We start from the raw sequence: 27126 nt of genomic DNA, 5'->3' as shown, positions 1-27126 counted from the left end.
GTGGCTCAAACATGCTTACAGGGAAGCTTTGCGTTGATGCTGATGACTTCCATATGGGCTTGTGAGGGTACCCCTGCTCCTGACGCCTGGTAATATGGGCAGCAGAAACAATGCCATTTTATAAAGCAAAAATATTATATAGCAGCCCATTATACGGGCTGATCACATATCACCTACCTTCCTTCCCCCTCTTCAGCACCGTGAAAAGCACATTTGCCCACCAGTGCTGTGAAAGCTCCTGGCACAGGGTAACCAGGATGGTCTAACCCCCATCGTGAAGTAGGGAAGAGAAACAGCACATGAGATACTGCCCGCAAAATCAAAGTGTCTGCAAGTCCCAAGCAGGACTCGGATGAGAACTGCAGCTGGATGGCAAAGCCTGTGATCCCCCCGTGGTCAGAGGGACCTCTGCTGTTGCCTGCTTTCTTGGAGGACTGAGTGAGTGACCCGTGTGCTTTTATGTGTACTCTGAGTCTAGATTGTAATTATTGCTTTCTGCACTGATTATTAAGAATTTGACCTGATCTGAAGAGGGTTCAGGTGATGAAAAATCTAGCTAAAAATAAAGCTACACTGAGTGCTAAAAATTCAAGATAACAATAAGCTACGCTGATCGCTAAAAATTCCATGTGGTACTAAAGCTCTAATTATAGCCATAACTCGGTGGTGTCCTCATTCTACCCAGGATCCCTAAAGAACCTGCCTGTCCCCATAGTGTCGGGTGACAGGGAAGTGATATTTTTATGGAAACAGGGGAAAGATTCCACACATTTCAATCTCATACCCTTAGAGCAGTGAGTAGAGATATGTATGTCATGTATACGTATCCTGAAAAGCCCCCTGCTCCAAGCTCACTCGGTGTTGTGTATTACCCATACACAGCTCACAGTGAAGTTAGAAACTATTAATAAGGGCATTTAGCATTAGAAAGATGTTAGGATTCATGTTTCACTTACTGCAGTTTTCTAAAGAAATGTTGATACTCTAGGATTTGTTGATGTAAATAGATTTTCCTGGAGGACAGGAAAATGCAAACTTCATGCTGTCATTTTAAAGATGGGGTTGTAAATGCATAAACCTTTGTTGGTTTACTGTTTGTGGCCTTTGCACTGTAACAGAACAATAAAGTGTTCAGTCTTGTCACGAACACAATTTCATTACAATTCCAGTTATCAGGTTGGAGCTGACCACACAGCACAGAAGTCAGGGAAACAGGGCCAGAATTTTGGAGATGTGGTCAAGTAACAGGCTACGACCAGGTCACAGCATTGGCATGTGTATGGTAGCTTCAGTAAGGAGGTTTTCAGTCTTACCATCCTCAGGATTTTCAGGGCCATCACACATGACATGAAGTTACATCCTGAGACTAATGCTTCTTGACTAAGTCCTCTCCAGCTCATTTTCAATTGAGCGCTACCATACTTCATCTGCTTGTCTAATTCTGCAGCTCTGTATGGAAGGAGAAGTCACTGTCCCCTGAGAATCTTTATGTTCCCAACATAAAGATTTTGGTTTCTGCACCTGGACCAACACGTCCCTCAGAGTATGAGAAGGCTCAAAAGCCCTCTGTGGCACAGGGACTGCAGGTAAAGTCTGCTGGTGCGATACCAAGACATTGTTTCTAGAGCATCTGGGTATAAAAAGGGCAGAACTAACCGTATTACCATCTGAACAATGAAGCGAAACCTGGCCAGCACTGGTCATCATGACCCTATGGAGCAGAAGAAACTTAGATGAAAGTACTGGCTAGGTGTAGGAATAAAGTTGTAAGGGAGTCTAGGTGGAAGACCACCAGCACACTGAGGAACAAAGGTGTGCACACAAAATTTCTTCAGTGCAAACTCCATTAACATAAAAATTCTCTGGCCCCAGCTGCGAATAAATCATCCAGAAGAAGTCCAATGCACATAGCTGGTGCAGATGCAGCTACTTTTTTTGCTGCAAGGCAACCAGATTTACTTCAGTGTAAACATACCAAGTATCTCATCCTCTAACCTAATAAAAAGCAACAGATGATTCTTCATCTCTGCCTTGGGGAACAGGTCTACTAAGTGGAGTGGTGAATCAGATATGGAGAAAACAGCCTGACAAAGTCCACAAGGGGCCCTGCGACCAGTGGTACCAGCAGAGTGCATGCTCGGGGAGAATTTGTTTTCACCCAGTTTTCACCCAAAATTGCCATAGCCACTACAAATGCACCAGCCACTAATGTGAGTGCTGCAGAAGCCGGAGGGTTTTGCACTGCGTGTGTAGGAGGGATGGGTATTTCGTTTGTTTCTTTATCCCGCAGAACAAGGGAAGCTTCTTGTTGGGGTTTGGAGTCTGTCACTGGGAGTGGTTAATACGAGGCGTGCACAGTAACTTATGGGAAGAAGGTTCCCCTAACCTGTCATTTCTTGTGTGGGTGTGTTTTGCCCTGCAGCAACCTTAACTGCTTTTTAACAGAATATTTTGGTGGGAATTGTTAGGAAAGCATTTCTCTAACTACCCGAGCCTCGCTGTGCTTTTTAGCCCTACCTATACCACAGCATAAAATATTCTGTACATTGGGAATTCTCAAGACCTGATAGTCATCTCAGTGGTACCCAATTTAGACGGAATTATTTCTGATTTACATTGGCATGAAAGAGGGTTTTCCATATGTAATGTAATATTTTGCCTCTCTCAGATGTAGACACAAACACCATTCTCAGTCTCCTTCATACAGAGGGGTAGCTGCAGATGGATCAGATTAGCTCTTTTGCTAAGAACCATTACCTCAAACCTCCAGCATTGGAGAGAACCAAGAGAATGAAGGAGAATATGCATTTGGCACTGCTTATCTGAGGGGTACTGAGGACACTGGAAAGCACCTGAAACTCCTCAAGATGGGTAAGGCTCAGATTGGAGACTGTCACTTGATTCTGTGGGGACATACAGGTTCTTTTAGGGTTGCTGGTTAGAATGGGGACTGGCCACAGGGCTATGGTTATTATTAGAGCTCTATATCACAGAAAAAAAATAGCAAAGCTTATTGATATTGAGAACCTTGGGCAGGCAGGGTAACTCCTTGTTACACAGAATTTTTAGTAATTAAAATAGTTTTTTTATCTAGAATTTTCAGTCACCTAGGCTTTTCTATCACTAGGGCTCTCTGCGGTTTGGGTCAGATTCTTAATAACCAACACATGATACAATAATCATGATCTAGACTTGGCATACACCTAAAAGCACATCAGTCACTCGGTCCTCAGAGGAAGACGATGACAGTGGAGGCATCCCCAGCCAGCAGGGGAACACGGGTTTTGTCAGCCAGCAGCAGTTCTGGTCCAAATCCCACACTGGTCTTTCAGCTGCTTGATTTTTTGGGCAATATCTGGTGTGCTGTTAGGCTTCCCTGTCCCATAACATCTGTATCACATCCTGCTGACCCAGCACCCGGGCTTTCACAAGGCTGGTGGGCAACCTTCCTTATCACAATGCCGACACGAGGCTTTCCTGTTCTATAACGGGTGTCACCACATCCTAGTGACAACACTGGTGGGCAAATGTTCTTGTCACGATGCCAAAAAGGCAGGGAGAGAAAGGGAGTGGTCTATGTGATCACCATGCTAACAGATAACGGCCATTCGCCTCATAAAATCCTGTTGGTTACGCTAGCCATATTACTGGGTGTGAGGAACAGGGGGTACCTAGGTCAAAGAGACCGAGGTATATGGAAAATAGCATGCAAATTCTGCTGTGGTGTGATTGGGTTTGCCGTTTCTGATGAGAACTGCACCTTGAGACTGTCTTGCTTAGGTGACCTCCATTTTGTGACTCCCAGAGCTGAAGGCAAGTGTTTTGTTTTTCTTTTGTTCACACTCTTACTCCGTCAGCATCTTCTCCTAAACTACGACAACCCTTTTCTTTAGCCTACACATTTTCTGTGCCCTGCCACTGTGGTACAAAAGCCCAGAGTCTCATCGAGTTGGCAATTCCCCTGCCTCACTGAAGCAGCTAGAGAAGTAAAGGATCGCATCACCTCAGTTGTAATTTGCAGGGAGCTCATGCACAGAGAGGGGAATGGGAGAGATGGGGGAGAAAGGTTAGTCTCTGCACTTCGCTTTTACTGCTCCAAGGGTGTTGGTGTTGATGTAGATGCAGGATAAAGATAGTCTCACCTCGAATTCCTCCAAAGCAATTCTTTCATGTGGCTGCCTCAGTAGAAGGAAATCTTTATGAAATCGCCAGCGCACCCACCCCAGACATAAGCCAGGCACTAACTGTTCATGTTTAGAAACAAACTTTCCCCATAGGTACATTATTCATCGCCCGTCACTTGCCAGTTTTCCCTTGGAAGACATAAACTAAACACTAGGATGAAAGGCAGCGTGCCGTCGGGTCTCTCCCTGTGTGTAGCAGCTGGATGGTGCAGCAGCCCTGTAGGTGCTGTCACACACCTCTACGCGTCCGTTCCCCAAATCTGCCCTGCTCACAGGCTGCACAGTGCTCTATGAGCACTCGTCAGGGTCCTGCGGCTTCCGAGAGAATTCCCACATCCAACCAAGTGCGAAGCATTTGCTGTTTTCAAACATTATTCCGGGAAAAGAGGAAATCATCCTCCCGATCCACCCTGCCAAAAGACTGCGGGCATCCCTGTTGCCTAAGAGACATAACAGGTTGTTGTTATAACAACTGCGGACCAGCTGACCTCCCGCTTCCTTTCGTCAGCCAGCTGCAAACATCCTCGGTCATGTAACAGCCTCAGATCCAACATCTGACCCCGGTTTATGCAATCCCCCTGTGACAGTTTCGTAAGCTTTTTTGTCACTTCGCTTCACTCGCTCGTTTGTCAAACGCGCTCAGGATTGGATCGCCCGATGCGAACGCTTCAGTACGACAGAGAGCGTTATGGCCAAGCCCTCCATCTCCAAGGCAACCCCATGAGCTAAAAACAAAAGGATATGCGGAGCTAATTCCAGCTCGGACTGTCTGTGGTGTTACGAGACATCCTCCGGCTGGTTATTTAAATTAGGGGGGGGCATCACAAAGATAGCATTTCTCTCTAAGGCTATGCAGCCCCTCAGCTGGCTGTGTTTGCCCTGCACAGCGTCCAGCTGGGCTGGTATCAGACTCGGGCTTTCCTGGAGGAGGACAGCTTCGTTCTCCTTCAGCTTGGGCATCGCTTCAAGGAGGCCTCTGCTGACAGCACTGCGGCAGAACAAGCGCCTCACTGCGGGGCACCGGCTGCGAGCGGCGTTAGCGGAGGTCCCTGCCCAGGACAGCACACCTCAGGGGTGAAGGGAGTGGAGAAGTTCCTGGGTTTTATATTTTTATTTATTTATTTATTTATTTTTCGGGTATGAGATCTGTTATGGACCTTGGATGCGGAGCACAGCCACACGCAGCCCTTGTGTGACATCTCAGTGTGATAACCTGAAGCGTCTGGGGTTCTCACTGTTTGTTTGTTTGTTTATTTATTTATTTATTTATCTATTTATCTATTTATTTATTTATTTATTTATTTATTTATTCGTTCTTCCCTAACTCCTCACACCTCCCTTTCCCTCATCGTCTACACCACCGAGCCCCGCCCTGAGGGCACTGCTGCCTCAGGAGTGTCCCCCCCTCCCGGGACTACAACTCCCGTCATGCCCCGGGAGCGCTTCCATCAGGCACTGCCGGGGCCGCCTCTCCGCGGGGGCCTTCGTGGCGGCGCGGCGGGGCCTGGCGGGGCGAGGATGAGCGGCAAGGAAGGTAGCGGCCGGCGGGGGAGCCTCGCAGCTTTTTAAGTGATTTTAAGGAGCTTTTGGTTGTGGTCCCCTTCTGAGGGGGTTAAGGGAGCTCCGCGTATTTAAGCGGGTGTGGTTGGGCGCAGGGGTTGGCCGGGTTTGGCCCCCGGGGGCACAGGGCACGGCTGTGGCGGTTACAGCGGGGGGGAGCCGTTAGAACCGGGTGGCTCACCTGAGGTGAGGGAATGGCGACAGGGGGAAACGGCCCTAAGCCGCTGGTCTTCTTGCTTACAGAACGCCAATAACATAAGTTACAATCAGTTATTGTACGATAAATCACACCACTTGTAGTGGTTTTAATGATTTCTGTTAAGTTCTGCGTCTAAAATACCTTTTTTAAAAAGGTATAATCCTGTAGGCCCGTGCTCACGCAAGATTTGCCATGCAGCAGTGCCTTTACAGAAAGAAAACATAAAAGGCTATGAACACCTTGTGAATAAAGAGTTGGGATCCTGGTGTGCTCATCCGCTGAAATTGGTAGGGGTTTTTCAAGTTTTCACTAGGAATATGGTGGAACAAGGGGCATGGTGATGTGAAGGTGACATCAGCTGGTAATAGGGGGTTACCTCATTCTATCTGATAGAATCGTAAAGGCTCTGAAGACAACATTCTGAGGTTATTTATGTTCTGGCAAAACTATTTTATTTTATTTTTTTCTTCTATTAATAGGATCAGGTGGGTTCAGAAAACGAAAGCATGACAATTTCCCACAGGGTCAAAAAAAGGAGGAAAAAGAGAATGTTAATCCGTCTTCGCCTTTGATGACATCTTTTAAATGTAAGTAAGAATTTGGAAAGCCAGTTTGTAAAAATGTGTGTTGTGGAATTTGCTAGAAATTATGTATTTAGTGTTGGAATAAGCCAGCTTTCTCAGGGAGGGGGGGAGATTTGAAGCTAGTTGGAGTCCTGCTTCATACATTTAGAGCTTGGTGTTTTGGTTTTTATGCAGTTAAGTCTCAAGAATTGGATCTGGCATGGCTGCACCTGACTCATGACTTGTTTCCTTTTTCATCTTAACTCTCCTGTTCCCGCTGCCCACCCTGCTCATGCTGAACCTGATGCTAAGTAAATTGCAGAAGTGTTCAGGCAGACAAAAGGTGCCCAGGTGCTTTGGTGGCAGAGAAATGTAAGAGACTTGCACAGGTGCAAAATCTCCACCATAGTGGTGACAAGAGGAGGTGGCTGCTTGCAGGGAGGCTGAGAAGGCTCTTAACTGTTACCCCCTAGCTCTGTTGCACAGGTGACTAAGCTGTCAAATGTAAATCTGGATGCATTGTTTTGTGAGTTGTGAGCTGTTTATACATGCGCTTTTTAAGAATGGGAGTTTAACAAAATAAGGTATATCTTTTTGTAGACACTTATTGCACTTTAAGTGCCTTTGTAAAACTAGCTTATATTTTCATTTATTTAAATAAGCAAGTGTGGATTTCCCTCAAACCAAATTGTTTTCAGAGGATTTAAATCACATTTAATTTCCTGTGAATTTAGTTTAACTAACTAAATTTAGCCCTGGCACAGGAAAGGTGGTTTTCAGAAATGAGAAGCCTCAACAGATGAAGGCAGGAGATGTAATACTGTGACCAGATTAAATCTCAGTGCAAAATTTTCCTTGTCTCCCCTCTTTTCTTTCATGAGGCCGAAAAGGGTGAAGAAGTAAGAGCTGGATGACTGTTATAGATGGTCCCTTCAACACCATGTAATTTCCTTGCCGTCTCTAAACAGATGTTTCTTTTTTTTCCCCGGTATAAGTCAGCATGGCGGATGATAAACTTCAACCCCTGAATTTTTACCCTAAATAATGTACATACCCTTGCACTCTAAATTGAGTACAGTACTTTCAACTTTAATTTTTCACCCTCAAATGTAACATTTTTTTTGAAGTGCTATTAATTTGAATTCAAAACAACCCTTTTTTTCCTCCTCTCCCGTGTGATCCTGTCAGTGGTGTCTGGTGAATTTCAGAACAGAGTAAGGGAGGCAGTTTATCCTGAATTTTCAAAGATCCATGCTATGTATTCCACTGGTGCTTATAAGCCCTGGAGTGATGGAATATTTCTTCTTGACGATAAGTCAGTGGTGGACTTAACTCTCAGAATTTGGTGGAGACACACCAGTAGGGCATATGAAAGATTTAAAGATCAGGAGGAACATTTATGGCTTCTTCTAAAGTTCTAGAGGAAGATGGGGGAGAAAAACAACAACAGAAAAAAGATAATCCATTTTTTTGTCAAGGCAATGAGAAGTACAGGTTTTTAGCTTCATATAAACTTGCTTGTCTGTGAACTGCTATGTTTTTCTAAAGGATAGTCACTTGGTAGACCCTTTAAGAAAGTAACCTCTGTGGTTTTTTTAAGCATCTCCTTGCACACTTTAACACCTCACACAGTTATGCAGGATGTTTAAATTCTCTTAAGTATCTATTAACAGTTTATTTAGTGGAATATTAGCCTATAAAATGTTAATGTTATATGTGAAACGTTATTATTCATAGTTTTCACTAAGAAAAGTAGATACGCATACTCTCTTTCTTCATCTTCATTCTAGTTAGACAGAGAGAATTTACAGTAAGTAAATTAGAAAGTTAGAAATCTTATTTTAAATAATGTTGCTTTGCTACTTCTAGTTCTTAAAGATGTTAAAATACTTGGCTTTTGGCCGAGTCTAGTTCTGATATAAAATATAAGCTTTCTTTTTACTAGTCTGTTTGTTTTTAACTTTTCAGAAAACGATGAGTCTTGTTTACTAATGATTGCAGGGTTTTATTTCTGAATTGTCTTCGTGTATTTGGGTGAAAATCTAACTCAGTTTTCTGAACAGAACTATGGCAGAATAGATTTTACTATTTAAAACAAGTATTTTAGCTTACAGTGGTTTGGGCTGCTTAAAGAATCATCACTGTTGACATGTATTTAAACCTGACTTACTAAACAGAAGTGGAATTACTGATGAATTTTGCTATTCAAAACTGAAGTTTCATAGCCATGTAGTTGTGTAAGGATACGGGTCCATTCCTCAAAGAGACTTTGAAGAGCCAGAAGTCAGAGCTAGGTTCCTGCATGCTTGTGAGTGTTCTGTTAGGCACGTTCCTGCATGATGGGACTTGCTGTATTTTGTTCAGAAGTGATTTTGTGGCTTTGCTGTGTGGTGAGCCATGCGAGATGTGCAGGCAGCTGTCGCACAGCAGCTCCGGCAGGCAGGGGGCAATGGTGGTCTCCACAGCACTGCCCACACTGCAGAAAGGCACCCCAGAGAAAAGGCTGGTGGGGCTGAGCCCCACAGCAGTTCCTGTAGCACAGGATCTCTGCTTTTCTCCTACGCTGCACGCTGTGCTAACCGTGCTTGTTTCTGTAATCATTGACTCCGCAGCGTTTCAGCTGGAGCTTGACACCAGGCATGACAAATACGAACGGCTTGTGAAGCTCAGTCGTGATATAACTATTGAAAGCAAAAGAACGATATTTCTGCTCCACAGGTTTACCAGGTGAGTCACACTGAGAGCAAAGGTGTTCACAGAAACCTGGAAGCTGCCTTGTAGTGTTCTCTCTATTTGTGATGAATAGCTGCAGCGTTTCCTTGAGAAAGATTTAATTATTTTCCCATAAACATCCTTTAGGGTGGATATGAGGTAATGAACACACACTCCAGCTAACGAATTAATAGATGCTGCTTCAGGTTTTGTAGTTGGTTTTACTGAAGTATTAAATAGGATCAAAGTAGTAGAGTATCTCAGCAGATGAGAGCTTTCCAGCTTCCAGCAAGCTGGGAGAGAAGAGTGTGCACACTCCCTTCAGGTTAGCTGCCTCTGCTGCTACTTCCCTGTTTTGGTTTTTGCAACCCTAGCCTAGGTCATCAATGCAAGGAGGAGGAGGCAGCTTGGGTTGTTTACTTCACTACTTCTGCAACCTAAGAGGCTTGTGTGTGAAGTTTTGAGCTTCTATATATTTTGTGTCCTCGTGAACCTTCAAGCAATGGTTGAAAGCCATGGAGAAAATAGAAAACAGAAAAATGAGAAGCTTTGCATAGCCTGTTGTATAGAATGTTTACTCGTCCTACGTGTAACTGCTATCACGGATCTCCCTGTTCCTTCTCCCAGATTTATTTTTTCTTTCTTACCAGCACGCTTCTGCTGTAGTAGCAGCTATTTATAGGTACTGTAGTAGTAACAGTTATAAATAGGGTTTAGGAAGTTGCTCCCTTTTTAAATTGGTCTTCTGCGAAGAGTTATTATGATAATTCTAGTAACTGCTACAGCCTTGATTTTAAATAGCCCCATTGCAGGGGCCAGGTCTGCTGGGAACTGGTACAAAAAGAACAACAAAATTCCCCTTTACTCTGAATTTTAGATACCTGTTTAAGATATTTGTGTTTTGAGGAGAGTGGAAGCTTCCCATGCTGCTATTTTTATTTCCCACTCCTTTGCTTTTAGCCATTAATGTGGCTTTACTTTCAGAAATCTGTTTGCTTTTGAACATTTCATTGAGACCAGTCTATATGTAGTCCCCAAATAGACTGCAAGCCTGATAGACCACACAGATTATTTGGGGTTTGGGGAGAGGTGATTTAAAAGGAAATAAGATAAACTAAACATACGTGCCGAGTATATACTGTTTGTAAATCAGATATTTCAGTTGTTTCCTAATAACATAGGTCATAACTACTTTCTAAAACTCCGTATGTATGTCACGTGTGCTCTGTAATACAAAATGCTGACGTTTTTTAGAGAGGTTAATGGACTTCTGTAAATGCTGCTCATTTTCCAGAGTACTTTTTTGAAGCCTTTGCAAGTGTTTCTTATTGTTCCCTCTTCAGCAATTGTTACAGTTATTATCTGGAATAAATATGCTACCAGAACTAGGTTTCGCTGGTCAGTTATTTTCACAGTAACAATCTGCAAAATCTTTCTTTTGGAATCTACAATAGGTGTTAAAGTTTAAACTGTTTCTTTTTCCACTACATTTTTTTCTTGAAGTTATTGAATATGTATTAGTAAATGAAAATTTAACTTCTTTTCAACTGTTTGATCATATTCTGAAAGCTGCTTTTTCAGTTTCTGCTTTATGATTGCAGTGCTCCCAATGGGGAAGAAATACTAAATGAATCTGAAGTCAAGTTAGATGCTGTCAGACGAAAGATTAAGCAGGTTGCACAAGAACTGATTGGAGAAGACATGTATCAGTTCCACAGAGCTATATCTCCAGGTAAATTATTTTAAAATAGGGAAAATATTCTGTTTTGCACTAAACTCCGTTTCTTACCTAAATGTGGTTTCTCCTCATGCAGCAGGTTTGAATTTAGCACGTATCTACAAACATATCTACAATACATATTTACAAATCAGGACTCAGATTCATCTTTGCAGTTAGCTCTGGTACTGGGGAGGCTATTGTCCTACAGTCCTGTTAGCACTGTGGTTAAACAAGAATTTGTTGCAGCTGGAAAGCTTTGGACCTTGACCTAAACTAAAGCTGGGAGTAGTTCTAACAAATGTACTGGCTGCTCCTCTGTGACTTAGAGGAGTATGTGCAACATGCTCGTTTACCTGAGCTGAAAAGGTTATAACTTGGGGGGGGTGTGCGTGCATGTGTGTGACTAACCCGTGAAATTACTCCATTGTGAATTGATAAAGTTAACTTAAAATCTCTAATTAGTATTTTTCTCTTCTGAAGACTTCGAATATGCTTCTGTCTAGGTGCTCCAAGCATTAAATGACAGTTTTTACTGCCTTTACTAACATCCTTGTGATATTAAGTATTAGTGCTTTCATCACTTTTGCTGACAAATGACACTTCTTTGCTACTGAATCAGATTCTTACCTAAAAGTCTTTTGCCTTGTTTGTGGCAACATGAGTAAACTCTGTAACTGCTTCTTTGACATCCTGGTTATGCTATAAAACTGTCTTGCGTTTACCTATCTTATTTTAGACATACTGGAATCCTGTATATCTTTTCTTTTTCGGGCAAGACTTCTTCAGTTGAGGAGAACTGAAGATCTGCCCCGATTTAATTGTCTAAAAAGAATTTACTTCTATAATCCAGAGGGAATACATCTGTGGAGAGAAGTATTTTACAAGATAAATACTGCACAAGTTAACTTTTACACAAACTTAAGTTCACATGGATAAGTAAGAGTGAGTCAGCTCTTAAGTGAATGTTCAGTTTGGAACTTCTGAAACAGAACGAGTTTGCCGTGCTAGTTTTCTGTGACTCCAATTCCACAGCCACTTGTGGTGCGTTGGGTTGTTCGGATTAAATATGAGTAGTTACTCTTAAAAGAGCCACTTACAGCCTGTGTGAATCTTGCTGCTATTTATTGCTTAGTACTGTAATGAGGCAATGAAAAGGAATAGATGATTCAGAACTCTGACAGTACAAGTGACCTCAAATGGTGAATAATGCTAGTTCAAGTGCTTGGATTTTCATTTTAAGTTCTGTTTATAAAAGCTGGGAATCCTTTCATTCAGTTTTATGAACACAGTTTTTTGAAAAGACCTGTAAACTTGCCTGAAAAAACAGTGAAATTAGTCCCCTGTGACTCGTGTAGTATTCTTGGCTATCTGTGTAAAGGCAGCATTTGAGGTGTGCTACCTCACGGATCTTTGTGAGACCTCACAGTACAAACTGCCAGCCTTGCCATGTGGGCAGAATTATTACAGGGTAACCAGATGCCATGCTCAATTGCTTCACGAGAGTTGTATTTTCTTAATATGGGGCTTCCCATGGGTAAATTCAGAGCCATACCTACAGCTGTTTTTACTGAGGGGAAGCTCACCTGGGATTAACTGGCATTAATCTCAATGTAAGAGTATGCCAAAAGAGCAGACATATGGAAACTTTTCTTTTGTTAACTTCTATGTGTACCTATGTCCTATAATGTAAGGGAACAAACCTTACACTAGGCTTCTACTTCCAGATTTCTCCTCTGATTAAAAACAAAGTTGTTCTTAGATATTAAAAAATACATCCCTGCCAACCTGAAAAGTTAGTTATATATGAAAGGTATGTAAACTTCAGCCAGCAATAACAACTTGGGAAAAAAAAAAAAAAAAAGAAATTAGCAAGAAGTTTCTGTTCAAGCTTGCTTTGTTTAGTAAATACTCATACACAATTAGCTACACTAATTTTCCTTCATAATTGATTTCTGACTTACATAGAGATATCTGTCAGCATCAAAATGGAATGGAATAAGCTCTTCACAAAACAACTGAAAATATTCTATCAGGCACAGATCAGCATTTCTAAAACTTGTCACCAATGTTTTAAATAAGAGCTCTTAAAATGTGTATGTCTCTTAAAATGATAAAGATATATCTGACCACTGTAGAATGGGCCAAGTTATGATAGACCTCTGCTACACATGTAAAACGTGTGTGCCACTGAGAAGACAAGGAATGCTTTTAGGCATCATTTAAATGAGCTTGTGTGTATGACAGGTATGAAATGCAATCTTTTAGCCTGAGCTTTGCTCTCACCTTGTTCATTGAATCCTCCACTCTTCAGTTAGTCGTATGGAAGGAAAAAAAAGGGATGTGCAGGCTTAAAGACTTGTAGATCTTGACAGAGCTGATGCTGGGATCAAGGAGGTGACAGAGATGTGAAGATGCTTGCTGTCCGGATTATGAAGCTGAGATAGAAAACCTAGAGACATGAAGAAAGAAGGGACAGTTAGGTAAAGAAAAACAGTGAGAGGGAATGCTGAAACCCCATGCCCCCTGCTGTTTGGGAAGAACTGTAACTGGGATGGAAAACAATGATAAGAATTAAGAATGCTGCTTTTGGTTTTGTTTTTAAGTCTAATGTTTTAATTGCTGCTTTGCTTTTTTCACAGTGGAAACAGTTTGCGTGCCTTTCTGAATACAAAGCTAGGAAAGGTGCTAGATCTTTTGTATTCATGCATTTCCTAGAGCTGTAAATCTTGGCTTTCACCTAGTTTTCTATACTGACTTTGTGTTTTAAAGAAATTCTGGAGAACTAGTTAAAAGTTACACTCTTTTTTTCTTCAAAAAAGAATAAAGAAACGCCTACGTCCCATATCTCAAAAGCAGCATGTCCAATTAACCTCAAACTTCCTAAAAATATTCTCCTTTGTCTTGAAACCAAACATGAAACATCCTCCTGTTCCCCACCCTACGTCTCAGAACGAGTAAAAGGGATCAAAACTGGGCTTATAATGGAAACTGCTGTAGCAGCCTTAATTGGGGAGTCATAACTGTCTGCATAATAAAGCTGCCTAATACATATTTTATTCAGTATAATAACTGTTAGCCTATAAATAGAACAGTACTATGAGTATAATGCTTGGGAATATTGTTTGCCACTTGCAATTGTTGAATGCTTTTTTTGGGGTTACTCCAAGCAGTTGTTCTTTTGACTTGAAGATAAAACAATTCTGGCAGAGCACTAAAGGAGTTTCATGCTTTCCCTCATTAAGAATAGTGCTAATGGCACGCAGGACGTTTCCCCAAAGGACACTTGCATGAGCTCAAACACTGAGTATAGCACTAATTGAACAACAACAAAAACTGATGACTGTTTTCTACACGTTTCTTAACAGTACAGATTGTCCCAGGGGATGATTAAACAAGCAAACAAAGAGATACTGAAATAATGAAGTCTTTTTTTAATGTGGAGCTCTTCATTTGTTCTGGTAGAAGTGTTCGGCTTTGTTGATATTTTTAAAGCTTTACTATTTGTAATATAGAATTCCTGCTCCTTTGCCCCACTTCGCAGTGTATACCTTATATATCCTGTGAGGAAACGTGTACTGTTGCTTTAAAATCCTTGTGAGGTGCTGTGCGAGAAAAGGGCTGAGAATGTTTTTTATGAATTTATGGAGCAAAGGGAGGAAACTTTTCAGGATTATATATATAAACTCTAAAATATTCACGTAAAATGTCAGTAGTAGACAGGAAGAAAACCTGTGTAAGCCTTAAAGGCCAGAAAGTGTATGCCCTGTGACGTTTTAGGATTTATACAACTATTCTAAGTACTATCTAAATTAATTCTGTATAAGTGCAAAGCTTGCCTAAAGCAGAGGGGAGCCAAGAGATGTGCGATAGGGTGGTGTGTGGGGACGAGTGGGGTATCTTTCTAACACGATTTGTTAAACGAAGTCTCCAGCTGATTGAAGCTTTACTCATTTATTTTTTTTTGTCCCTTAGCAATATAGGATAGGTGCAGTGTGAGAATAATAAGGCTGTTGAGGTGTTAAACTGTTTTCTGTATGGCAATTTGACCGAGAAAGCTCTTAGGAGTGATAGTTTAAGCTGCACGTTGCTGTTTATACAATGAGGTCATTAGATTCTGCTCGGAGCAAGCCTAGGTGTGGTGTTATCTGCACAGCTGGTAGCAGTGCATAAAACCTGGAACGAGAAACCCAGATTTCTTTTGGGGCTTCCTCACTAACGCAGCATAGGGTGGTGAGAACGTGTAACAAACGTTGCTGGCCGACCTTGCTGTTTGCTGTGTGTCTGTGCTAGCAGGAATGGTGAATGGGGTGCTTTGCACAGAGCAGCTCATTAGCTCTTTATCATGTCTGCACTTGCTCCGAATAGGATTAGATGATGAGGCTGTAAAATGTCAGCACCTTGTCAAAGCTATTGCTCCGTGACTGCTGCTGCCCATGATGGTGCGGGAAGTTCTGTGTAAAAGTTCAGCATTGACGCAGTCTAGCTCATAATTTATCTCGTGCAGGCACTATTGGTGTTCTGAGAGAACGATATAATGTTGCTTATTTTTGTCTCCTGTCTTGTCCCATCTAGAGTCGCTTCAGGAGTCTAATCATACAGCAACAAATTGCGTTGTTGGGTTGGACAATGTTGGTTTAGTCTGCATGGATGAAAAGGAAATACTTTAGTTGTGCTAGAGGACCATATTTTAATTTCATTATGCAGTACTGCCAGACGTGATGCTGCAAGAAATAACATGGAGATGGGCGAGGTCTGTCCAAGTAGGCCAGATTTAGATGTCCTAATCACTTGTTTAAGTACTATTGTTCTTTTGGTATTGTAAAAGGGATTCTGCTTAGAACACAAACTAAACGAACAGTCCGTGTAATGACTTTTGTATTACCTGTTCTTTTGTTCTTACCTTTTTCACTCACAAGATAGAAAGAACATCTTGTACTCGATCTATGCTAGCTACCTTTTCCTATATATATATATATTTCTAAAATAAAACCAAGGTTAAGAACAGTTCTGCACATCAGAAACAGTAGAACTTTTTGCTTTTACAGTTCAAAACTGTGATAGAATGGGTGATGTACAAAGGAAAAGCTTTTTACTGCATGAAGAAGGGTGTTGTGGGTTGGAAATGTCTCACCCAGGAAAAAAACTTAAATACACCTAAAACATGAAAGGAAAGCTATCCATGAAGGAAGCAATCAGCTTTCTGCAAGATGGTGGGAAAACATAATAACACAGGAACAGGATGTAGCTGAAGAATTAAAGTTCATCTCTTTGCTGCTGTGGGTGAGAGGTAAAATGCCAGAAATGGAAACAAAGTTTCCTGATTATACTGAAAAATTAACGGAATTTGCAGTGAAGAAGCCAATATTTATCACATATAACTTTGTTAATTCCTCTGCTTGCTTTCTTTATTTCTCCATTTCTCTGATGTTCTTGCGCTGCCAAGTGTGCCAACAAACTGTCAGACCGATTTTCTTCACCCTGCAAGTTGCTTATCTGAAACTAGATATCTTCAGATTGTTGCATTTTACTGCCCTTTGTTTATTTCTGTCTCATGCTTTTTTTCTAGGTTATTCCAAGGAAAGTAAACACTCAGCAATTGCAAAGCCTCTCATGTTTTATGTTCTGCTGCAGGATTTGTATGTCCGTTCACAAAAACTTAAACCTGGGAAAATGAATGTGGGTTGGACATGACCAGTGCTCACACAGAGCATGCTGTGTTTGATGGAGGAGCTGTTGGGTTCACCATACTCCTTAAATTCAGCAGCATAAGAGCAGCTATATACAATCTCCTAAAGATGTGTGCTATGGATTGGGTCAGGTTTTCATTTCCTAGTTCTAACATGAGATCTAACTGTCCTGAAGCTCTGCAGCACTATTACAGGAAATACTGCTGTTGTTTATGTGACAGTCTGAAACCTGTGACATTGTCCTTTAATTTTGTTTCATAGTTAGCAAATGGAGGAGTCCTTGTGCTCTGACTCAGGAGTTGTTTTAGATCCTCCAGCTGTTAACATCAGTCATTCACAGACCAGAGCTCTCCAGCCTTTATGGGAACTGAGTGCTGCTGGAGAATTAGAGAAGATTAGAGAAAAATGTACACTCCTTTTTATGTTTAAACCACACAGGAGAATGTGTCATAGAGAAGCTCCATGACAGGAAACAGCTAGTAGAGCACATCATGATTAGTTTTTTTTTTTTTACAGTCGCATGGTGAGAAATAGGGGTTGGAGGGTCATGGTGTGCCTTTTTTGTCATCTCCACTGATCTGTATTTATGAGAATATGTGGCTACCATTAGTACTTCTGATCAGGTTAGGTTAGTCAGGACTTTCACACAGAAAAAGCCTCATCCTGAGGAGGATTTTTTATTGGGTTTAAACTGAGAAAGCTGTGTTGTGGTAGGTGCTCTTCCTTCTTTGATCGTCGAGCATACTGGCTGACTCAGAGCTTCCTTTCTTTGGTATCTGAACAGTTGCCCTCAAGGCTGTTAGTAGTGTAAAATTTGCCCTCTAACTGAATGACTTTAAAACTGGATATCAGTTCTCAGAGGAACTGGAGGTAGTCAAAGATCAGGAAGACTACTTGTCACAGGAATTTATATATATTTAAGAACTCATGTAGAGCATTGGCTCATCTCCAGAGTTTTTCACTTTTTATTTTTTTTTGAAAAAACAAAACAAAAAAACAACCAACCAATGAAAAAAACCCTCAAGAACAAAACATTCTGTTAAAAAGTAACCATGGTACATCCCTTGGTTCTTCAAGTAAAATCAAAATAAAAGGTTGTGAACTTTTCATCCACAGTGAGTCATCTACAAGAAAACTAGCATTTATCATATGTACACATGTTTCTAATAACAATAACAAAAAAAGACTCAAATTGTTCTCTGCAATGAGAGAATAAAATATTCTCTGCAGGGTATTTGTGCCTGTTTGAGAAATGACTTAACTCACAGGCACCCGTGCGTATTTAACAGTGAGCATGTATTTGTTTATTCAGTTATTGGGGAAAAAAGACTAATCTTGGGTTTTCCTTTTCCCTTACTTTGGTGTGTATTCAACTTTAAGCAAAGTACAAACAGTCCTAACATTTAGGCATCTGAAATGCAACACTTCAAGGCATGCAGCTAGAAGGGAACAGAGCCTCAGGGTGGTCATGGATGAGTCAAGTAGCAAATGACTAATCAATAAAACATTGGGCTTGGTGAGAGAAATTTGCATCAATTTAGCTATTGATTTAAAGGTAAACCAGTTTAGACAGATCACTGCCGGATTTAACATACATTCTTATTTTAGTTACATTCTATTAGTAATCAATATAAGGTAGTACAAAGTCTATTTCTCTGTCAAACTTTCCCATCTGTTTGCACTGATTGCCAAACTGATTCAAAACTGAATAGTTACAATGGAGCAGCATGTTTATGCCAATATGGATTTAACTGTGTTTTTCTCTTTCCCAGATCCTTTCAAAATTCAAGGACTGTACATAGGTCTCCCTGTCATAGTGACTCAGGTTTTGAAGTATTACTCAGTGAATGGAAATAGCAGAAGTATTATTCAAATTTGTAACCTTTTATGGACATTTGCTCTTGTGCTTTTATTTGTATTTGCTAGTTACTCCCATTGTATAAAATCTGTTCCTGAGTAGAATTAAAATTCTTCTAAGCCTTTTTCACAACAGGATGTCTATGTCGTGAGCCTCTCAGAGGATAGCTGGCTTCATACTCTTTCTGTATGCTGTTATAAAATTAACCTTTGACTTCACACTCACAATCAACTAAGCAGCTGTTGGATTGTTTCACAGCCACAGTTTTAGATTAATTACTTCAGTTTTTACCACTTGTGTGTGGAAAGAGAACTGTGAATCTAGGGAATTGTTGCCAAAGCTGCAGACAAATTGAAATGGCTGAGGTGTGAATTGTCAGTTTCAACTCAATAGGATGCTAACTTTAAAGCATAATGATTTAATTTGTATATTAATACTTTAAAATTTATTGCTTGTACTTACTTCAGTTGATACACTTGGTTAATTAATTACTCATTTTACCAGTTCTCTTATTCATTGATCAACAGGCTAGTAGCAGTGGGTTCTTTAAATCTACTGTGTTCCCCATGGTCTGCGGAGTTAGGCAATAAAGGCTCTCAATTTAACTTTTTTTCTCAGTTTGGAATTTCCACAAGAATGTTGACTCCTTTTTTTCTTTTTTCCTTTCCTTTTTAAGAGAGGGTACCCTAGCAGCTTAAATGTGATAAGGTAGAGTTGCGACTGTTTTGATTTTGGAATGAGTTTGCAATTGGGTAGTTTCATGTGACTCTCCTCGTAAATAATGTACCTTACCCATCATATTGTGATGCCAGAAGAAAATAGTTGTAACTAACTGTATATTTTCCTACCATCTTTCTGGTGGCTGCTTTTGGCCTGTGATTCGTGCATGGTTTAGTGGAGGAGCAGGGGAAGATAACACAGGCTGTCATCTACTTGTTTTCTATCCCTTAACAGAGACTGCAAGTTTGGGTAAAAATATGTAGAGAAAGAGGAAAGCGAAGGGTTGAAGGGAGAGAAGGAGATTAGCTTAAGAAGAAATACAGAGATGAAGGTTGTTCAGGAAGCTAACTGCATTGACATTGTTAACTTCAAGAACTGAGAGGCATGAAATCCGTTTTAACCCATTTTTAACTGCTGAATTGATGCTTAAATGAGAATTGCAGAATCACAGGATAAATGAGGTTGGAGATCATCTAGTCCAACCCCCCCTGTTCAAGCAGGGTCACCTCAAGCATGTTACACAGAATTGCATCCAGGTGGGCTTTGGATATCTCCAAGGAAGGAGACTCCACAACCTCTCTGGGCAGCCTGTTCCAGTGCTCCATCACCTGAACTGTAATGAAGTTATTTTTCATACGGCAACGAAACCTCCTGTGGTTCAATTTATGCCCATTGCCCCTTGTCACCTATCACTTGTCACCACTGAGAAGAGTTTGGCCCCGTCCGCTTTAGATTGTCCCCTCAGGTGTTTACAGAGGTTGATAAGATCCCCTCTCAGTCTCCTCGTCTCTAGGCTAAACAGGCCCCGCTCACTTAGTCTTTCCTCATAGGACAGATGTTCCAATCCCTCAATCATCTCAGGGAAATTTGAGTAAATTAAATGTTAGGAGGAAACTCACCTCTTGTTCGATCTGTCATTCAAAGTTAAAATTTCAGCGCATACAGGAATATATATATATATATATACATATATATATATCAGGTAGGATTACATTTTTTACCTTTACCTGACTCCTCCAGTTATGGAGTTCATTACCCATTTTTAAAGCACAATTACCTTTTCCTACCCCTTGCACATTAATTTGACTCTTGGCTTGAGAGTTCCAGTGACTTGGGTTTTGAAAGAATCCTGATTTCTTGCTAGTACAACACTGAGTTTCTCAGAAAAACTGCTTATCTGATATTTCCCAGAGTTTGTATATGCAGACAAGGGTAAATCTTTTACATCAGCTGATTCATATGGAAAAGAAATGCACAATTTTTCAGACACAAAATCTCCATTATAGATAGGTGCTCAGAAGATACCTCAATGTAACTTTCCATTTCTTATGTAGAAAATATATTTTCAAGATATGGAAGAGTGTGTGACTAACTTATCACTAGTGCAAGCTATTTGTGTAAATGTGATAAAATATCAAAATGTTTAGTGTTACCTTTACATTTGTAATATTAACAAGTGCTAGTGGAAATAATACAACACTTTTTATTGTTTTTTTTTTTTTGTGAGTGCATGCTAGAAAAGTATTGCATAAAAGTAGCTTTACAAACTATTCTATTACTGGCAATTCAATCTGTAAAGAAGCCAACTTTGGAATAAATCCAAAACGAGCACAAGGGGAAGGTATTGTTGGATGGTGTAGTGAAATGGGATGGGGTTTTTCACCTTGGGGATTATTTGCTGAAATTAGCGGATGTCCTTCCGTTAAGCTAAAACATACCGTGTTTAAACATCCTTCTACCTGCACATGAAAACACCTTATTTCAAGGTCTGGGGTCATTAGGAAGTTACGTTGTAGCTATGTCTGGAAGAAGGGCTTAAAATACTAATATTTTTTCAGGGAAGTTGTTACCAGTCTGTTTGCGATGGTAACAATGTCAAATAAAGTTTTGTAAGGCTTGATTATAAATACAGAGAGGTAGATCTGCTAAGTGTGAAAGGTGAAAGCAAATGACAAACTAATTCGTGCGTAATTTTTGTATGGTGGAGTTAGACAGGAGTGAGGAGAATAGTGGATCAAGGCAGATTGGATGGGAAGAGAGGAGGCAAAAAATGTGGGCATGTGTATGTCTATATATTTATGTATATATATATACACATAAAGAAATATAAGGAGGAGCCAAACAGCCTGGGAAAGAACAAAATATGTGTGGAGGAGTTAAAGTGCAATGAGTTAAAGATGGGAGTTAACATTGCTTGAGAACATACATTGAGAAGTTTGGGAGCTGATTTGATCTCTTTGAGAACTTGGGTAAATGCAAAGATGATTCTCCATAGCTGGTAATCTCCATGGATGGCAGAGATTCTCACAGATGTCATGTTAAGTGCTGCAGTGTGGTAGTTTATAGCTTATCCACAGGAAGAGCCAAAATGTCATAATGAATTACCGGTTGTGTTATATCAGCAGGGTAAGTCAGGAGAAGAATGGGTGATGAATCTACCTCTCTGCAACTTCTGAAGTTATTAATCTTAGAAGATCCTGAATAGCTTTTCTTTACCTGAATTCAGCTGATTAAATTACTGCATTTATTTGCCCTGTGTACAAGAAATGGCTGTAGTAGGATGTTCTTATTTGGGAACAGCAGTGTTGAGTGTGGCTCTGGTTGGTTGTTCTGCTTTTCTCACTGCTGCTGTATAGAAGCGTAAAGGGTGTGTACTGAATTGCATCCACTCACCTTGCAAATACATATTTAAAAAGAGAAAATGTAGGTCATTGAGCATACGTTACTACGATTGTAATGTGAAAGGCCCACAATCACATTTTCCCTGGAGGTCTCCTCCAGTTTTCCTGGGCATTTCCACTTTCCTCTTTTATTCAAATCGATGGCTCCCTTCTTTTTGATTTAGACTTCTTCATTGTGATTAAAGAAAAATAAATTATCTGAGATCCTTGCCTTGTAGTGGTCAGTTGAGCTTTTTATCATTATTCTAATGGAACCAGGATTCTACTTCTGGTACCCTTGGGTACCTCTGAATTTTCTCACTTTACATACTGGCAAAGCTACTGTCTAAGCCTAGCCTTCTTGCATGATGCCACAGTGTCACCTCTCTGCTTCTCCCAAAGTGAAACTATCCCCTTAAAATTGTTCAGAATTGTTCTTCTGCTAAGATCTGTCACGTTACAGTCTGTTCCTTTAACTTCCTCTTTTGGCTCTCTCTCTGTCCCTAGGTCAGATACACATGTATTGTTTTTGTCTTCAAAACTTTTTAGCTTCATCCTGCCATGGCTGTCTGCTCCAGGTTCATTTCTGCTTTTTTTTTTTTCCACCAGCAGTGCCAACATCAATCTTCTGCTCATGAACTTTTCCCGCATTCTTCCCCCAAATCTGCCCTGTGCACAGAAGGAAAAATTGATAGAACCTGTGAAATCACTGTCTGAACATTCGAGCTCTTTTATAGATCTCACCTGTGCTATAATGCATACTGAAAATCACCATCTGTCAAGTAGGCAGTGAGAGGCAGTTGTGACAGGTGGCTGCAGATGGCATATAAAGCTGGTACAAGCTATATTTGTTATCCTATCTTTTATTTCCTTTTCAGTACACCTTTTGTTCTTCCTGCATGCCTTATTTTTAGAGTGTAAGTTCTTTTGGACAGAGCTGTTGCTCATCTTGTTGAACATCACAGCCTTGTCTGGTTGTTTGTGTGTTTTTTTTTCTTTGTCTGGAGTTACTTGTAACAATGTATGCTTTGTCCTGAACACAAATTTCACCTATCCTGAATGTTTTAAGGAGCTTTTTCACTAATTCCTACAAAATAAAGAAGTGGGAAATTAATTTTAAAACAAATATTTACTGTTGGTAATAACATGAATTAAGGGAAAATTTTCTTTACATTTTTTTTTTCAAATCAGCTGCCTTGCCTTTGACTTACTTGCAGTCTCTCTGTACTGTGTCCCGTGTCTGTGACCTCATGAAACAGTGATTTGCACTCTCCATCATACAAATGCTGTATTTTACAAGCTTCGCTATGGGGAGCTGCTGTTCAGCCTGTTTCTGAGAGTAACGTGATGCTTTGTACTGATATTACAGAAGGATCTGAATGAGAAGTTTGCTTGGAGTAAAAACTTGAAGATGTTTATCTGCTGTGCTTTTGGTCTGATGTTTGTACTTCAAAAGTGTGCTATGTTAAATAATGATTCAATGTTATTTCTGGAGTGTGTTCTCTTTCTGCTAGTAACCTTAAAATGGTTTTACTTAAAAGATTTCTGAAAAAGAATCAAGGATGGATCATTACTGTAAAGTTTGAATCATTAGCTTATTTATGCTGTTTTTGCAGGACTTCAAGAGTATGTTGAGGCAGCTTCATTTCAGTATTTTATTAAAACACGATCTTTAATTAGTGTTGAAGAGATCAATAAACAACTAGTATTTACAGCGGAAGACAGGGAAGAAACAACAAACACGGTAAAAGTTTTTCTTTTCTCATGTGACAAATATCTTTCAGAAATGGTTAATGTGATGACTGGGCTCAGCCACGTTTTTGGCATCGGATTAAATAAGGCCAGTGAGTGGAATGGTGTTACATAGGCATGGGGGCTTTGACTCGCTTATTCAAAACTTACTTAGTTTAGTGGTAAACTAAATCAGTGGGATACGAGTTTATTTATTTCACATCACCTTTATTTAGGGCAAACAGAACACCTAGTAGGCAGAACCATCCAGGATAGCAAAATACTAAGAAACAAGTATAGAAGAGGGATTTTTAATGGCCAGACACGGTGCTTTTTTTCCCTTCTTCATTCTGTTAGTAAGATACTTGCAAATAGGGCCAGGTTTTTAGCTTACGTTCTCTGGTTCTTACCAGTAGTGGTACAGTTATTTTCACAAATTGTGAAGTTGTTAACTTCTGCACACGCACTGCAGACCAGATGGGTGAGTTTGAGTGGATGCTACACTGTGGGAGCAAAGGAATAGAAACAGATGTATGTTGTTTCCCATCCACCACTATTTTGGAAATAAAAAGTATTGGAAACTTGAAAAGCAACCTTGTCGCTCTGTGATGACTTTTCTTCATGAAATATTTATTTAGATAATTTAGTGAACTGGGCTGATATAAAAATGATCTGAGAGAACTATACCTATCAACTTCTTCTAGAAAATGTTTTGAAATTCAAGATGCTATTACAAAATGATATGTCTTGTTTTTGTAATGCAGGCTCTCTTGATTCTTGATTGCTTTGGTAGCTTTGGACAGAGTATTCAATGAAAATTTAAATCTATTAGGCTGAGATCTGAGCTAAAAAAAAAAAGGCATATGCAAATAAACATTGGTACAGATGCATTTACTCTGCAAATAAAGGTGATAGAAGCACGGTGCGTTTATCGTGCTTGTCAGAATGGAAATCACATCTCAAATGGAAAGGATGCTTTCATACCTTACGGCATGCTGGAGGGAGATAAGTAAATAGTACTTCTGAAATCAGACTGTTAAGTGCCATGCAATTTCAGTTTCCAGAATGTTTGTAATTACCATTGCTTTACAGTTGCATTAGAGAAACTAGTGTATATTTGAACGATTTTACTCTGCTTTTTGCCTACTTGTCTTTACTGGGCTTTGTTCTGATCTGTCCTCAGACCTCCAGTTCCCAGGATAAGCAACCAAACACTTGGAGCCTGAAGGTAACACCCGTAGATTACCTGCTGGGAGTGGCTGACCTAACTGGAGAGCTGATGCGGCTGTGCATCAGCAGTGTTGGAAATGGTGACATTGACACACCTTTTGAACTGAGCCAGTTCTTACGTCAGATCTATGATGGTTTTACTTTTATTGGCAACACTGGACCTTATGAAGTATCGAAGAAGCTGTATACCTTGAAACAGAGTCTGGCAAAAGTAGAGAATGCCTGCTACACGTTGAAAGTACGGGGATCTGAAATCCCAAAGCACATGCTGGCTGATGTGTTCTCCTCCAAAACAGAATTGATTGACCAAGAGGAAGGTCTGTCTTAAAATAAGGAGACTGTCACAGCCCAGAAGGGGAGAGGACTTGCATAGATAAAGCTTATTAGTTATGGTTTGTGGGGTTTTGACTCCCAAAGCTTTCTAGTTAGAGACATTTTTAGTTTTATCTATGAGAAGATTGTTTGCAATAGTAATTTGTAACCAAAAATACTTTTTATGATGTGCAAGAGAACAAATGTTTGACTTTGTCCTCTCAGCATGGAATTTCCTGTATTGCTCCATTGTATCCCCTTTCAGAACGACCAAATGTTCCCCAGTGGTCTGCACCAGTGGCTGGCCGTTGTGTGAGTCACCTCAAACTGGTGTGGTCACTACAATCAGTTTCCAGCAACTGCAGCAGTGAAAAAAATGGTTAGGTACTGTTTTATCAATAGGTTTCTGCTGAGCCCTGTTTTCTGAGTATTTGGTTTCTGTCCTCAAGTAATGTCTAAAACAACACACCTATGTGTAAGTTCATCCCTTGACTTGAAGCTGAGGTGGTCTTGAAGGTGCCATGTAACATAAGTTTTCTCTGACTAATTCTTTTAAGCATGAAATTGAAGTTAAGTCAACTTTTTGCCAGTTGGTAATGAAGCTAATTACACCAGGTAAATATTACCGTGCACTCATTATTCTAGGGCTCTGTTTAAATTGAGCCCTCTTTAAGTTACACAGGTTCTTCAGATGTTCTGATATGAACTACAAAATCCATTAAAAATTGGGGAATTTATTTATTTACATTTTCTGTAACACCTTCTAATGCAGAATCTGCTACCTTTGTAGACAAAAGCAGAATACTTGCCATGTATTCTTAACATGCTGAATGTGGTGTTAGGGGAAGCACTTGGTCAAAACAAGCGTGGTGTTGGAAGTCTGTTCTCCTTTGTTTGTGCTGCCCTGAGGACCTCCAGTGGGGTTGGACTGGTATAAATGAACGAGGGCAAGCCAAGCTTTAAATATCTGTTAGCAGGAACTATATCATGTGCATGTTCCTATGGAAAGGAAATTGCAAACAGAAATAAGGCAGACATTCCGACTTCCACATTTATCTTTGAGGTGGGTATGTCACTATTGGCAAAAAATCAGGGCTTTCTGCCGGTGTCTGAAGTTATGGAAGTCTGATAATGTACGTTATGCTAAAGGAAAGCAGATAAAACAACATGATCTTTAGACTCCAGGAAATAGGCCTCCCAACTGCAATTGAAAATACTGCATGTTTTTTATTTCCACTTCCATATGCTGTGATACTGCCAATATTTTTCCCATGAGCGTGTCCTGAGTAGCTTGGATCATCTGATATATGGACAGAAATGGGTAAATATGTTTCTGTCACATTTTTCCATTGTTTCCATATAAAGCAATATGTGGTGGGTTTAAAAAGGAGCAGTTTTTTCCTATTGTTTACTACTTTTTTTTTTACAATAAATTCTGAAAAGCAGTCACTGCCTGTGTGTTGGTTCTTTTGCCTGTCAGTCCCAGTAGTAAATAAAGGTGCGAGTTACCCACTGATGCGCTTTTTAATCACAAATAACTTTTCTCTCTTTCACTAATTTTATTCAGTGAAGTCTAAAAAGCAGCTAGGTTTGAAAATTTGTGTAATCTTGCATTTTAATTTACTTTTTTTTTAAATTCAAATGATTCAAATGACAAAACAAGTTTATCATTGGAATAAATCTGCTGTGGTACCCATATTTTTCCCCTTGTTTTTCCTCTTTTTTTTTTTTCTTGATGGGGGAGGGGAAAGAGAGGAGAACACCTATTGATAAGGAATTTTTTTTTTTTTTTTAAATGCAGCTAGTATTTCAGTTGAAGCAGGTAAGAGAGTAGTGCTGTCTTTTAGCACAGCTAGATTTGCTTCAAGTAATTGCATATTAGGATGATGCGCGTGAAGTGAAAGCCTATAGTTATTAGAGGTATTGTGTGATATTAAACAGTCCTAGCAGCTATCGGGCAGAAATTGAACATTTTCATGGCACAGTTTGA

General features: G+C 40.2%; 1 protein-coding gene across 1 annotated transcript; it reads left to right on the top strand.

Annotated features, from left to right (window-relative positions):
• The first annotated feature begins 5573 nt into the window (after positions 1–5573).
• On the top strand, positions 5574–26581 carry TSNAX (translin associated factor X). Its single transcript, XM_068676793.1, has 6 exons — positions 5574–5718; positions 6423–6530; positions 9119–9233; positions 10820–10950; positions 23480–23607; positions 24778–26581. The coding sequence occupies exons 1-6, from the start codon at positions 5613–5615 to the stop codon at positions 25150–25152; spliced, it is 963 nt and encodes a 320-aa protein (XP_068532894.1). The 5' UTR covers positions 5574–5612; the 3' UTR covers positions 25153–26581.
• Positions 26582–27126: the final 545 nt, after the last annotated feature.

The sequence above is a fragment of the Anas acuta genome, chromosome 3, assembly GCF_963932015.1.
Source record: "Anas acuta chromosome 3, bAnaAcu1.1, whole genome shotgun sequence".
In the NCBI taxonomy this organism is placed as follows: Eukaryota; Metazoa; Chordata; class Aves; order Anseriformes; family Anatidae; genus Anas; species Anas acuta.
This window is presented reverse-complemented; position numbering and strand designations above follow the sequence as displayed.